The 12,206-nt window shown below is 39.0% G+C and overlaps 1 protein-coding gene across 2 annotated transcripts in view; it reads left to right on the top strand.

The window, feature by feature from the left end:
• The window catches only part of LOC134179316 (myoferlin-like), a 36,527-nt gene that overhangs the window by 18,395 nt on the left and 5,926 nt on the right, over nucleotides 1-12,206 (top strand). Inside the window, exons 22-42 of one of the 2 annotated variants that reach the window (XM_062646185.1) lie at nucleotides 6-149; nucleotides 211-371; nucleotides 438-552; nucleotides 1,372-1,486; nucleotides 1,564-1,694; nucleotides 4,850-5,026; nucleotides 5,094-5,145; nucleotides 5,216-5,293; nucleotides 5,656-5,837; nucleotides 5,897-6,058; nucleotides 6,179-6,442; nucleotides 6,507-6,678; nucleotides 6,758-6,918; nucleotides 7,985-8,161; nucleotides 8,458-8,596; nucleotides 8,737-8,849; nucleotides 9,024-9,059; nucleotides 9,154-9,245; nucleotides 9,901-10,071; nucleotides 10,930-11,081; nucleotides 11,156-11,197. In XM_062646185.1, coding sequence (XP_062502169.1) covers nucleotides 6-149; nucleotides 211-371; nucleotides 438-552; nucleotides 1,372-1,486; nucleotides 1,564-1,694; nucleotides 4,850-5,026; nucleotides 5,094-5,145; nucleotides 5,216-5,293; nucleotides 5,656-5,837; nucleotides 5,897-6,058; nucleotides 6,179-6,442; nucleotides 6,507-6,678; nucleotides 6,758-6,918; nucleotides 7,985-8,161; nucleotides 8,458-8,596; nucleotides 8,737-8,849; nucleotides 9,024-9,059; nucleotides 9,154-9,245; nucleotides 9,901-10,071; nucleotides 10,930-11,081; nucleotides 11,156-11,197 — 2,836 coding nt within the window. The remainder of the gene's footprint in view (nucleotides 1-5; nucleotides 150-210; nucleotides 372-437; nucleotides 553-1,371; nucleotides 1,487-1,563; nucleotides 1,695-4,849; nucleotides 5,027-5,093; nucleotides 5,146-5,215; nucleotides 5,294-5,655; nucleotides 5,838-5,896; nucleotides 6,059-6,178; nucleotides 6,443-6,506; nucleotides 6,679-6,757; nucleotides 6,919-7,984; nucleotides 8,162-8,457; nucleotides 8,597-8,736; nucleotides 8,850-9,023; nucleotides 9,060-9,153; nucleotides 9,246-9,900; nucleotides 10,072-10,929; nucleotides 11,082-11,155; nucleotides 11,198-12,206) is intronic. The other variant, XM_062646193.1, reaches the window with a different exon arrangement.

The raw sequence follows: 12,206 nt of genomic DNA on the forward strand, positions 1-12,206 counted from the left end.
TGTAGTATCATGGGAAAAAGCATTTTGATGATGACCATCAAGAACTTCCAACACAGTTGCGGGTGATGATGTGGCTTGGCTTGGATGAACATAAGAAGGAATGGATGACTGGTCATCAAATTGGACAACTAGCAGTCTTCGCTGAGACTGTTAGTTTAGTGTTCTTACTTCTGAATTTGCTGTGGTAGTAATTAATTGTTATTTTTGTAGTTTGAAAACCAAAGTAAGATTCCCATTGTTGGTTGGGGGACAGCAATTGGTCGTCCGGACTGGTCTGATGGACTTGGCAAGCTTAGCATGAAACGTGAAGAGTTTGAGACACCAGCAGGATGGGAATGGGAAGGGGCATGGAAAGTTGTTCCTCCTCCTAGGTGGATGTGAAACTGATATAGTTTATATAATTGTCTTTGATACTGTGCACTTGTGTGCGCTATTAGCGCTGCTACAGAGGCTGATTCAAACATTAATGTGTTCCAAGAGGATGTGTTTGAATACATTGTCAGAGTTCCAGGGACAAAGTGGGACAACGGTCAAGTGTCTTGGGGCGATGTGGTCAGTAACAGTATATTATGATTAGATTAATTCATTCTTGCAATGGTTACATGGCTTTGTTTGCCATCAGTGAATCATTCATTGATATGTTGTACCTTGGATCGTCGCCCTGCTCACTGAACCAAACAGGGACGAAGGTGTTTGGCTGTAGAACAAAAAATGTTTTTAATTACCAAGCAGAGCTTTACATGGATGAGTGCAGCAGATTTACTTTTTTTACTTAGAGTGGATGTTTTGTATGTATTCTGCTGTCGTCTTCTTTTTTTTTTGTGAAGTTTTTCATGTGTTATAATTATCTAATACTTGAAGACTATCAGCTGCAACATTCTGGCGGCTTTTCTCATGTTATACATGTACGTAGTACTATCTACAAGCTACAACAGCAAGACCATCTAACAATAGAAGGTTTCAAGTTGTGGATGAACATAATTTCAACCCAGCTGCTTTAAGTTAAGTTAGTGTAAGTGAGAAGCTGACTCTTCTAGCAGCTAGGAAAATTGTCAGTTGCCCATTGTAGTTTCTGCTAGTTGCATAATTTGCAGGCTTGAAAGAGCTACTAAACAGCAACCTTAGTAGTGTGTGCAGATATTTTAGTCTCATTGTGAAGTAATAAACTATTAATTGCTAGAAGCAGGCTCAAAATATCGAATGACAATTAGACGCTGATCACTAAATATCTGGTAGTACAGGAAACTGGATCTCCTACTTTTACAGGTTTTCTTAGGTAATAATGTAAAAGAATTATGCTCATGTGTAGAATAACAGGAGTTGTTAAAGTGTGAGAAAATGTTTGTTTTAATTTTGGTATATATGTTTTAGAATGGAAATGTCAACAAAGAAGTGACTGACAAAGATGCAATTGAGTGCCCAGAAGGCTGGCAGTGGATTGACTTGCAGTGGGAAATTGACATCAACAGAGCTGTGGATGAAGAAGGTATATTGTTTATGTGATTGTTTAATAATAGTATTTGATGGTTTGACAGTAGACATAAATTTGTTGGATTTTGTTAGGATGGGAATACACTGTAGACGATTCTGTATCTGAGTACTCTGCTGCAGAGAGGATGTATCATATGTGTCGTCGTCGTCGTTGGGTTCGAACTAGGCAGAGAACGGCACCTGCCAAGGAAGCAAAGCCAAAGGTGTGTTAGCCTCGAACTTCCAGACCAGAGAGCGCGCTCTAGTCTGGACCAAGTCAATACTAAAATGATTTTGGAAGTACCTATCAAAAAGGTAGTCTAATAGCCTAGGGTCGTTTTACCTAGGTCAATAATGAGATGGAAAGATAACAGGCTTGCATTACACAAACATATCATTAGTGCAATGGGATCTCATGAACCAAGAAGAGACGTCTGCCGTGTTTGAGGCGATATCTTGGTGTATGGCTGGACACGACGACTCTTTGATTCTGCGGCAGGGACGTTGGCTAGAACGCTAGCTAGTGTAACTGCTTGACCAGTTGTCAAAGGTGATGGTCTACCGACGCTGCTGTGCAGGACCTGTCAACGTAAGCTTGAAAATATCGAAGAACTGGAGCTCAAACTAAAACCTCAGGACTACCATACCCAAAAGAATAGCATCCTTGCTTGATACAAGAATCGCGTTCAGAGCTTGCTCCTATAATAGTAGCTGATAACCCCTTAGATAGGAGGCCGGTTACCTGATCTTCCATGAGAGATTTCAGCGGAGAAAGAACAAGGACAATTGGATGTTTAGCAAAAGATTGACTCCAGCTGTACGCAGCTCATGCGTCACTATAGGGAGGACTTGGAAGATAACAGACTTTCCAAAACCAGTCGGAAATGTAGCAAATACATCTCGTTCATTCAGAAGGTACTCCACGGTCATTCGCTGTTCAGGATGCAGTGACGCAATTCCCAGTGTCTCAGACGCCTTGGCGGAAGCCGTGGTAAGAACACTCTAGTTAGCAATGTTGCTGTCACTTGTGGCCATGATTAGAGGTATAGTATGTCACCCGGAACGCGTTTTAGACATGTGTATGACACGTGCTTGCACTTACGCCCCACAAGGAATTCACAAGCTCGTAATCAGCATTAGTGCACTTAGCATAACCAATTATTGCTAAGCCAATCAGAATTTACAACCGAGATTCAGGTTGTAGGAGCTGATTGGCTTAGAAGGCTATTTCCAAAATCATTTTAGTATAGACTTGGTCCAGACTAGAGTTCGCGCGCTCTCTGGTCTGGAAGTTTGAGGCTAAAGGTGTGTGTGAGCTAGTTAGTGTGATTTGTAACAAGATGCAGTGTTTTACTTACTATGATCTTTGAAACAGTGTTTATGCTTTGAGTATTAATTGCTGAGTTTTGTATTTACAACTTCATATGATAGAAATTTTTTATGGTTATGTTTTTATATAGCTGTGCTTAACTGTAGTGCATAATGCAATTAGAATAGATTAAAGTTGCAGCTTGGTGTGATTTTGAATTATTATTATTAGACATAATTTATCAACAGGTAGTTGTAGTTAGTGTTGATTAAGGTGAATATTTCATTGAATGGTAATACACGATGTACTGACATTGAAATAAATGACTATGACATAATTAAGTTGCTTGAAGACATGCAAATTGTTAAATGTTTTTAGTGTTCTGGATTTAGCTGATTCTTTCTTGTTAATCATGAATACAGTGACTGCATGAGTAGGGAAGTTGCATTGATGAAAAGCTGGTTTACTAAAGAGAAAACAAAGGCATGTCATATATGCCTGCTTGAGTCTTGAATTGGCTGCCACAGTCTTGTAGCATAGTATTGCTAATTTTGAAGAGCTTCTGAATTTAAGCACCACAATCTTAAACAATAGCACAGAGGAGGTAGAGAAAGCTAGCGCAGCGCTACCTGGTTGGTCTTACTATTCAGCCAATAAACATCTTCTAATCCCCGTATTTAAACCAGGTGCCTACTTCAGTCTGCCTTGAGCTACTGTGAGCGCAACATCTGTATATACACACTCATGTTTCTGAGATGTCTTGACTCTTTATTATAAACTCTTTTGCTGTCCCATGTTGTAAGTAACACTTACGCACGTTTGCCTGGTGCAAATCAGTCCAAGTAGGAAGGTAGAGGCGTCATTCGACGGATTTGTTCAACCTTGCCTACTTGCATGAATCGATGATGGACTAATGTTGCCACAGGTCGTAACTCTAACATTTTGTTTGATATTGCGTCAAGCAGAAGACGTGAAGTTTTATTATTTTGTACTGTGGGTGACTGCTTTGCAGGTAGGAAGTGTGAACATTTAGTCACTTTCAGAATTCTTCTAGGGTTAGAGTAAGGTGTACTCAGAGTAAGGTTTACTACCAGTTGGAGACTTCTGTCTAGTTACCTTTATGTTTTACCTGCCTTGATGTCTGGGTCTAGCTAGAAGACCAAATTTGTTTGTGTGAGTTCCTTTAACGCACGCTAGCTTTCTACATCGCACAGAGTTGTGGTAGAGACTCACCGAAAACGGCGGATAACTCGAGATAACTCCCAAAACATCGTTCTATAACGACTCGTCTTATCTCACACAGACAATAGAGAAAACAGGTGTTGGTACCACGGAAAGATGGAACATTCTATACCACTGGCAGTGTAACCGTGTGAAGTCCACATGTAAACATTAATTCACAAAAGCAGCTATTATTAGTCATTGTTTGCAGTATATCCATGCAGACACACAGTAGCACAGAAACAAAGCGAACAAGATCTAGGGAAAACTAAATTCACCTCTGGGCGTGCCTTTAACGCACACTAGCTTTCTACCTCCTCTGTACTGTATGCATCTGCACTGACCAAGTATGTACTGAAGACATAAATTAACAAGTCTTGAATGTGGGTTGGCAACATGGCTTTACCAGATTGTTATAGTGTGATCTTTACCAAGTCGACATTAACTCTGTGATAGCATATATACTGGCATGCCATATAGACTGAGGTATGCCAATAGAGTACAGATTATTTAGGAAAGTGTGAGCATAAGATGCTCATTTGTGCACATGTCTGATGTCAGTGGAAAGCGTGTCTTCTTGCAAGGGAAGGAAAACCCTCCTCAACTTGAAAAGAAGAGTGAAGTTTTGTCAAGGATGGCATGCAGTCATGGAAGGGGAATATTTTTGATATAGCCAAAAAATGTGCAAGGTTTGAGGAATTGTGTCCAGAATATGTTTGAATAAAGGCTTAGCCATGTTCACACTAGAGACTTGTTATGTTGGCAAATCACTTTTTTATGCACACTTGCTAGATCATGATCTTTTTTGTTTTGGCTAGTCAAGACACTTCATTTATGTTTTGATTTCAGCCGAAAGTAACTGATGATCCTGAGCAGTTATGGGAATATTGCAAGATTTTTCACACTGAGTCAAAGTTTCATGCTAAAAAGCGGACATTTGACATGTCAAAGAGAAGAAGGTGGCTACGTAAAATGATTGCTCAAGGAGCTGCTGATCAACCTTTATTCTACTTCAAGAACCCAGATGTAAGTTTAAGAAGGCGTAGAATTGCTGTATTATTGTGCTCTAATGATCAGTTGGTTTATGATACAGAAAAAGGATGAGATGGTTGTTGAATGTCCACGCTCATTTCTGACTTTTGAAGGTTACCTTGACTGATTTTTCGTTGCAACAGATGAGCTTTATAAGCTTTTATGTGGTGTTTGTTTACTCAGAACCATTTAGTTACGAGCTGCGCGTATATTTGTATCAAGCCAGAGATATACGCAGTGGTGATGAAAGTGGAATGTCAGGTACTCTAGTCATAGAACAGTCTAAACTATCTGACATTTGAAATTATGTGAGAGAGGGACAAGAGCTGTACAAATATTAGCTGCTGCATGCATGAAATAGTGGACTTCTATCTTATTAATGAACAGATCATGTATTTCTAAGAGTAAAATGCAGTTTGGTTTGTTGGATGTTTAGTTTGTTGGATGTTTAGTTTGTTGGATGTTTAGTTTGTTGAATGTTTAGTTTGTTGGATGTTTAGTTTGTTGGATGTTTAGTTTGTTGGATGTTTAGTTTGTTGGACGTGGTTTGTTGTCTGTTTCTTTGTCGTTTGTGATCTTATTTTTTTTGTGGCATTGTGGTTGACTGTACACTTATCTGCTAGATGCCTACTGCCGTGTATCATTTCAGCGCCGTAGCCAGAAATCAATTATGATTCCAGAGACTTTGATGCCCACCTGGGACCAAACTCTTGTGTTTGAAAACGTTCAACTGTTTGAAGATCCTCAACAGCTACTAAAGAATCCTCCCCATGTTGCTATTGAAATCTTTGATAAAGATACAATTGTCTGTTTGATTTAATTAATAGAACTGCTTATTTGTAACAAGAGAAATTGTGTCTGTAGGCAAAAGATGATTTTTTGGGACGTGTGACTGCTCCAGTTTTTGCTCAAGCAACTGCTGGTTTGATGCCTACATTGAAATGGTATCCTGTGATGTACATTGGAGAACAGCAAGGAGAACTTCTGGCTGCTTTCCAGTTAGTTGCTACATCAGATAATCCAGTGGTGAGTAGGCAACTCATTCTTGCTAGACACTGCATGGTTGTGTGTTAGCTTTGGTGGTACTGTCATTGTGTGACATGTCGATTTCAATGATTTTAGTTGTATGCATATTTTTATACTTAGTTTGTGAAGCAAATGCTTCCTAAGCCACCACAAGATAAGAAAGGGAAGTACATTGTACCCAGTGGCATTCGTCCAGAAATGCAGCGCACTCGCATAGAAGTTTTGGCATGGGGAGTGCGTGACATGAAACGATACCAGCTTCTTTCTGTGGACAACCCAGCAGTGCATTTGGAAGTAGGAGGTCACATCCTGAAATCAGATCCTATTGACAACCTTAAGAAGAATCCAAATTTTGAGAAACCACATATTCTTTTCAAGTCTGTGGTAGGTGCTTTGGACTTTTTGTGGTTATAACGTGGCTGAGTTTTTTTGTGTTTGCTAATTATAGTATTTACCAAAGAAACGAATATACTGTCCTCCATTGAATGTCAGAGTTGTTGATCACAGAGCATTTGGTCGAAAGCCCTTGGTAGGGTTGCACTGTATTACATCGATAGATGAGCACAGAGTGGATGAGGAGACACTGGCTGCATTCAAGCCACCTCCAAAGCCTTTGCCTTGTGAGTATTAGATGCTTTTGTTATTGTTAGTTCTGTCTGTAGTAATAGTTTTTGAATGATTTCTTTTGTACTCCTGCAGCCTCAGATGAAGAGACAGACAGTGCAGTACCTCCTACAGCTGTTGAACCTGTGCCTTCAACTCCAGCTGCTGAGCAACCAGTTGCTGAAGCAGTGCCAACGACCCCGCCTCTTCCTCCTACTGACAAACAGCCAGATGTTGCAGTCACTGTTGAAACTGTGGTATGGCTATTTTGGTTTCCGTAGACTGATGATTACATGCCAAACTAACTAGTATTTAAGATATAGGGTACAAGTAAATTTAGTTCCCAGAAACAGTATGTACTAATACTAGTGACTCGGGCACTTGTAAAAGTATGGTGTTATGATGCTGTGTACTTTTCTCAATCTGGATACTATTGTGGGTGGGTGACTGAAGACTTTTTTAGAAGGGCAGTGTTAGACAGTCTTTGGTTGTGGCTATGGTACTGGAAATACTTGTGTAAGCCTAATGGAAGTTCATGACTTACCGTATTTCTTCGATTAAACACCGCTCTTGTTTAATTGCCGCAATTCGTCTATTGCTTGAATTTTGAAAGAAGAATTGTACGACTTCTTTGTGGGCATACGTGAGCAAGCGTTTCTTAGACTACTGGGATACTGTTTCACCCCATAACATCTCAAATTGTGAAATGTGTATTTGTATCATAGGTGTTGCTTTCTTGAAAAGGTGTCAAACATACAGCATGACATTCTTAAATCAAAGACAGAGAGTCTTTAACTAATAAATGGCGTTTAATCAAAGAAATATGATAATTAATTAAGATTTTGCTATTTTTTGGTTTTCAACAGTGCAAACCTCCTGTTGTTAGAATTGGTGGAATAGTGGGGAAGGTCTTCAACTGAGTAGAAGAGGCTCCCATTTATGACTGCAGAGCCAAGTCTTTCTGCTCATTTGAGTATTTTCGGTGTAGTTCCAAAGATGATTAGATTGCTTTGCAGTAGACTATTTTTATTTATGCAGCAATTGGCCTCTTATGCTTGTGGCTTGTATAGCTGCAAGGCTGTTATATGTGTGCCAGGGGACTAGTGTCAAGTAGGGTTTATGTGGAGAAAAACATGAGGTGCTGGACACATGTACTAATAGTAGCAGACTAGTGGGTTGGCAGTTGTTATATTACACATTTGTTTGTAGGTATTTGCTTCTTAGAACTTGTATGCTTCAATACACTTTTATGTGATCACAGCTATATTATTAGTGATTAGTGTTTGTTAGCGTAACACTTGACTAGGTGCTTTGCTGTTGCAGCCAAAGGAAGTAAAGACAAAGGAAAAGAAAGAAGAAGAAAAGCCTGAGGAAGAAACTGAAATAGAAGAAGAGAAATATGACTGGTGGTCAAAGTATTATGCATCTATGGGTGATGGAGAAGAGGCATTCAAGGCTGGAGATTATACCAACTTTTTTACCGACAATGGTCGTCTTCAGGTGTGGTGTTGTAGCTAAGTGTTATATGTAATTACCCACATCACATGCCATCATGAGTTGAACTTCTTGTCATGAAATCAAATACTAATATGTGCAGATGTTTTTGTGACTGGAGTCAAGGTGTGTGTAGTTATGTAGCCATGATTGTTTGTTTTGTCAGTTTGCTATACTGGCATGGTCACATTCTTTTTTGTATTGCTAAAGACATGCAATTGTGACTTTCTGTAGGTTGATGCCGTCTTAAATTTATACAACCTTTTGTGGCTATATTGTTTAATGCAGCTGTTTGATTATAGATTTATGACTGCCCTTTGGAAAAGGTTTCTGGATTTGATGGTTTAGCTGATTTGGTTGGTGTATTTGATCTATACCGTGGTAAAGGAAGCCGGGACGCAGATGATTCAGAGAGTAAGGCTGTTGGGAAATTTAAGGCAAGTGTGTGTGTGTGTGTGTGTGTGTGTGTGTGTGTGTGTGTGTGTGTGTGTGTGTGTGTGTGTGTGTGTGTGTGTGAGTGTGTGTGTGTGTGTGTGCACATGTGGTGTCGCATAGTGAATGTCAGGGTTGTATTTAGGGAGCTATCAGGATGTATCCTTTGCCAGAAGATGGGAGTGAGGAACCTCCACTGATGTTTGCCCATGTACCCTCAACAAAGCCTGTACCTGTCATCATTCGTCTCTATGTTATTCGGGTAAGATTTTAGTGAGATGCTTATTACACAGTAGTAATGCAGATGCCCTACACTATTTTGTTTGTCCATTATCTAATGTGATGTAGACAAACTAGCTTCACTGAAGCATGATCTGTATAATATGCTACATTATGACATTAGCTGGATTTTTTACTAATTAGTGGTTGTTGATAGGGTATTGATTTGACTCCAAAGGACGACAATGGTAAGGTAAGGTGCTTGCATCAAATTGGCATATGTGGTTTTATGGTTAAGTGCATGTACTTTACATACTTGAATTGGACATACTTTGTTTGATGTTTAGAATGATGCTTACATTATTGTGAAACTTGGAAAAGAGAAGGTTGATACTCGTGACAACTATATTCCCAATGACCTCAATCCAGTTTTTGGAAGGTGAAGTTTTAATAATATATAGGATTTTAACAAGATTTAGGCCAGGGTAATCAAGGCTCTTTGTAAGTAGGTACTGTCAAATCTTCTATTAAGTAAGTAACAGATGTCTCCTGGTTGACAGTGGTTGTCTACTGATACCATGGTTTGTGGGATGGAAGTGTACATTTTAACTTTCCAAGAATATAGGCAGCACTGATTATAGACAGCTACAGAGTACAGTCAATGTTATGGTTTAGTATTGATTTTAATGATGGCTGAACATTGGTTACAATTAATTCTCAGCTGGAGAATCAATGTGGCATAAACTGATGTGCTCCAGATTTAATGCCCAAACAGCTTGCCATAAGTAAAGTCTGTAGTACTTGATTTGATGAATTTTCCTGTAGGGAGTACAATGAACCTCAGATTTACCAAACTTGGCTTTAATGACATTTCAGTACATGTTTTTTGGCATGTAGCAGAGGTATGGATGGTAATCCTCTGAGTACTCATTTTGCACCTGTTGATCTCTGGTTTGCATTATGTGAATTTGTGAAGATTGGGATGACTATCATACTGTAGCTAACTATGTGTGTTTTGTATCAGTGCGCCTTGTTTGTGTTTTGTTGAGTATTGCATCAATCTGATGTGGTATGTGACATTCATTGTTTTGTAGTTTCTTTGAGCTGAAAGCAACTCTTCCTGTTGATCATGAACTCAAAATCCAGTTGAAAGATTATGACTTGATTAGTGCTGATGATCTAATTGGAGAGACAGTCATTGATCTTGAGAATCGCTACCTCACCAAACACAGGGCTACAGTTGGAATTGCAGATGAATACTATATGTTAGATCATATTATGTCCACAGGCACACAGCCAGTCAGGCAGACAAACAAGCATACAGATTGTTTGACTGTATACTTCAAGTTATTGTCTTGTCCAAGACATCCAATTTGATTTATTAGTTTGGGGACTTTGACATCTCATAGTTGATAGACTTAGTTGGCTGCTGTTTGATCTTTGGCTTATAGTTACATGTTCAGCTGTACCTGATGACTGGAATTGTTTACTGTATGACTGTAGAATACATTGGGAGCAATACAAAACGTTGTGTGCTCTATTTTATAGTTTAACGTGAGGATGTTTAGGTATTTGTTTATTGACAGTTTGTTGTATGTGTGTTAGCATTAAATGCTTACATGTTAGCATGTAGTAACCATGCTGTTGATGCTTAATCAAGAAAAACTGACGAATACGTACCATAGGGTCCTAGACAGATTAGACACTACATGCATTGCTATTTCAGAGACTCTGGAAATAGTAGGAGAGAAGATCTTTTTAGCAGGACGTCTGTTTCAAACTGTAGTTGTCAGGTGACGTTTGAAGATACGATTTAGTTAAGGCATTCAATTTCATATGTAGGGTATATGAAACGTAGTTTAGTTTTTCAAGCTCAAAAAATTTCAAAAATTTGTGCTTTTGAGTGAAATGTTATCATTTGGACTGCTGTTTTCCTTTGACTTTTCTACATTGAGCACGATCATATATACAGCGCAGCAGTTACTATAAACTTTAATAGCAATAGTATGTTGCTCTAATTAACCTCAAAAGTATGGAATTTTTAGTTATTGTCAGCAGACTATGTAGATTGACTGATTCACTCAATGGAATTAGTTGACTATCTTAGAATGCTTTTGTTGTAGTAATGGTGTGAATCAATGGCGCGATCCTCAACTTCCGTCTCAGCTGCTGGCAAAGGCATGCAAGCAGATGGCACTGCCCAAGCCTGTCTACTCTGCTGGTGAAGTTAGAGTTGGACCCAATCGTTACAATTTGTCTGGTCTCATTAAGGAAGGTAAGTATGATCAAGTTCTGTTTCTTGATGGCTTGTACTGACTACACATGCATGCTGCTGTTCTGCTGACACAGAACTTGAGACTGGTGGTCTGGACCTGGCAAGGGATAGCCAGGGTATGCCATTCTAATGTTCACTAAACAGTAACACATTTTAAGGCTACAATGTAACTGCATGTTATAGTTGCTGTAAGCATTTTAACCAGAGTGTGTAAATTGTCTAGATTGATGGTTATGCACTAAAGGAATTGTAAAGTAAAGTACCTAGTATTAATTAACTCAAACTGTGAAGATAAAGTCATAAAACATGGATTTTTCTGCCAAGGTACAAGGCCACATTACATTAAGTTTTTGAGAATAGAAGACGAAAATCACAACATTGTGAACCAGTTTTGAACTTTATTATTTAATATTACAGAAATTAGAGTATAACAAGGGGAGGGGAGGGATATGGGATGCGTGTTAATCTTAGGTTGAGTTTGTACTTACATTGCCTCATTCTTGTGTGTGCTGTGATATTAACGAGAGTAGTTATGTGCTTTGTTAGATGTGAACATGGTTATTGCTAGAAGAAGTGTTTGGCAGTTGCTGTAAATCATCATGTTTAAAGACCAGTATATTTTAATGATTTTTTGGACATTGAAATTGACTGCTTATAAATTAACTCTTTTCCAAAACTTGGGCTGGTACTCTATTGGGAAATCATATGAATACAATGAGTACTACTTGATTCAATGTCTTCTTGTTATGAATTGCAAGCAAAATGCATTAAGACTGAGCTAGGATTATAACTGATGTGTCAATGGTGAAACTGTAAAGGGGCAGGCTCACGGTCGCACTTGTCCATTTAAGCCGATCTCAAGTAGGGTAGCTCTTACGTTGTAGCTATGGTAAGTGACATATGTTCAAGTGCTCTAGCAAGAAAATCAATTCCAATTGCCAGTAAGCCCTTCCTAGTGCTGTTCAAGGTCAATGTACAAATCTACTGAAAAGCTGTCTATCCAGGTGTTGATTGACAAGCACAGCAGCATTGTAAGCTTTAAACTATGCAAAATTTTGGTGCTCACTGTGAAGTGAGTGCACATGCTTACTCAGAGGAAGGGCAGTTGCAACATACGGGAATGAG

Source organism: Corticium candelabrum, chromosome 1 (assembly GCF_963422355.1).
Source record: "Corticium candelabrum chromosome 1, ooCorCand1.1, whole genome shotgun sequence".
NCBI classification, from domain to species: domain Eukaryota; kingdom Metazoa; phylum Porifera; class Homoscleromorpha; order Homosclerophorida; family Plakinidae; genus Corticium; species Corticium candelabrum.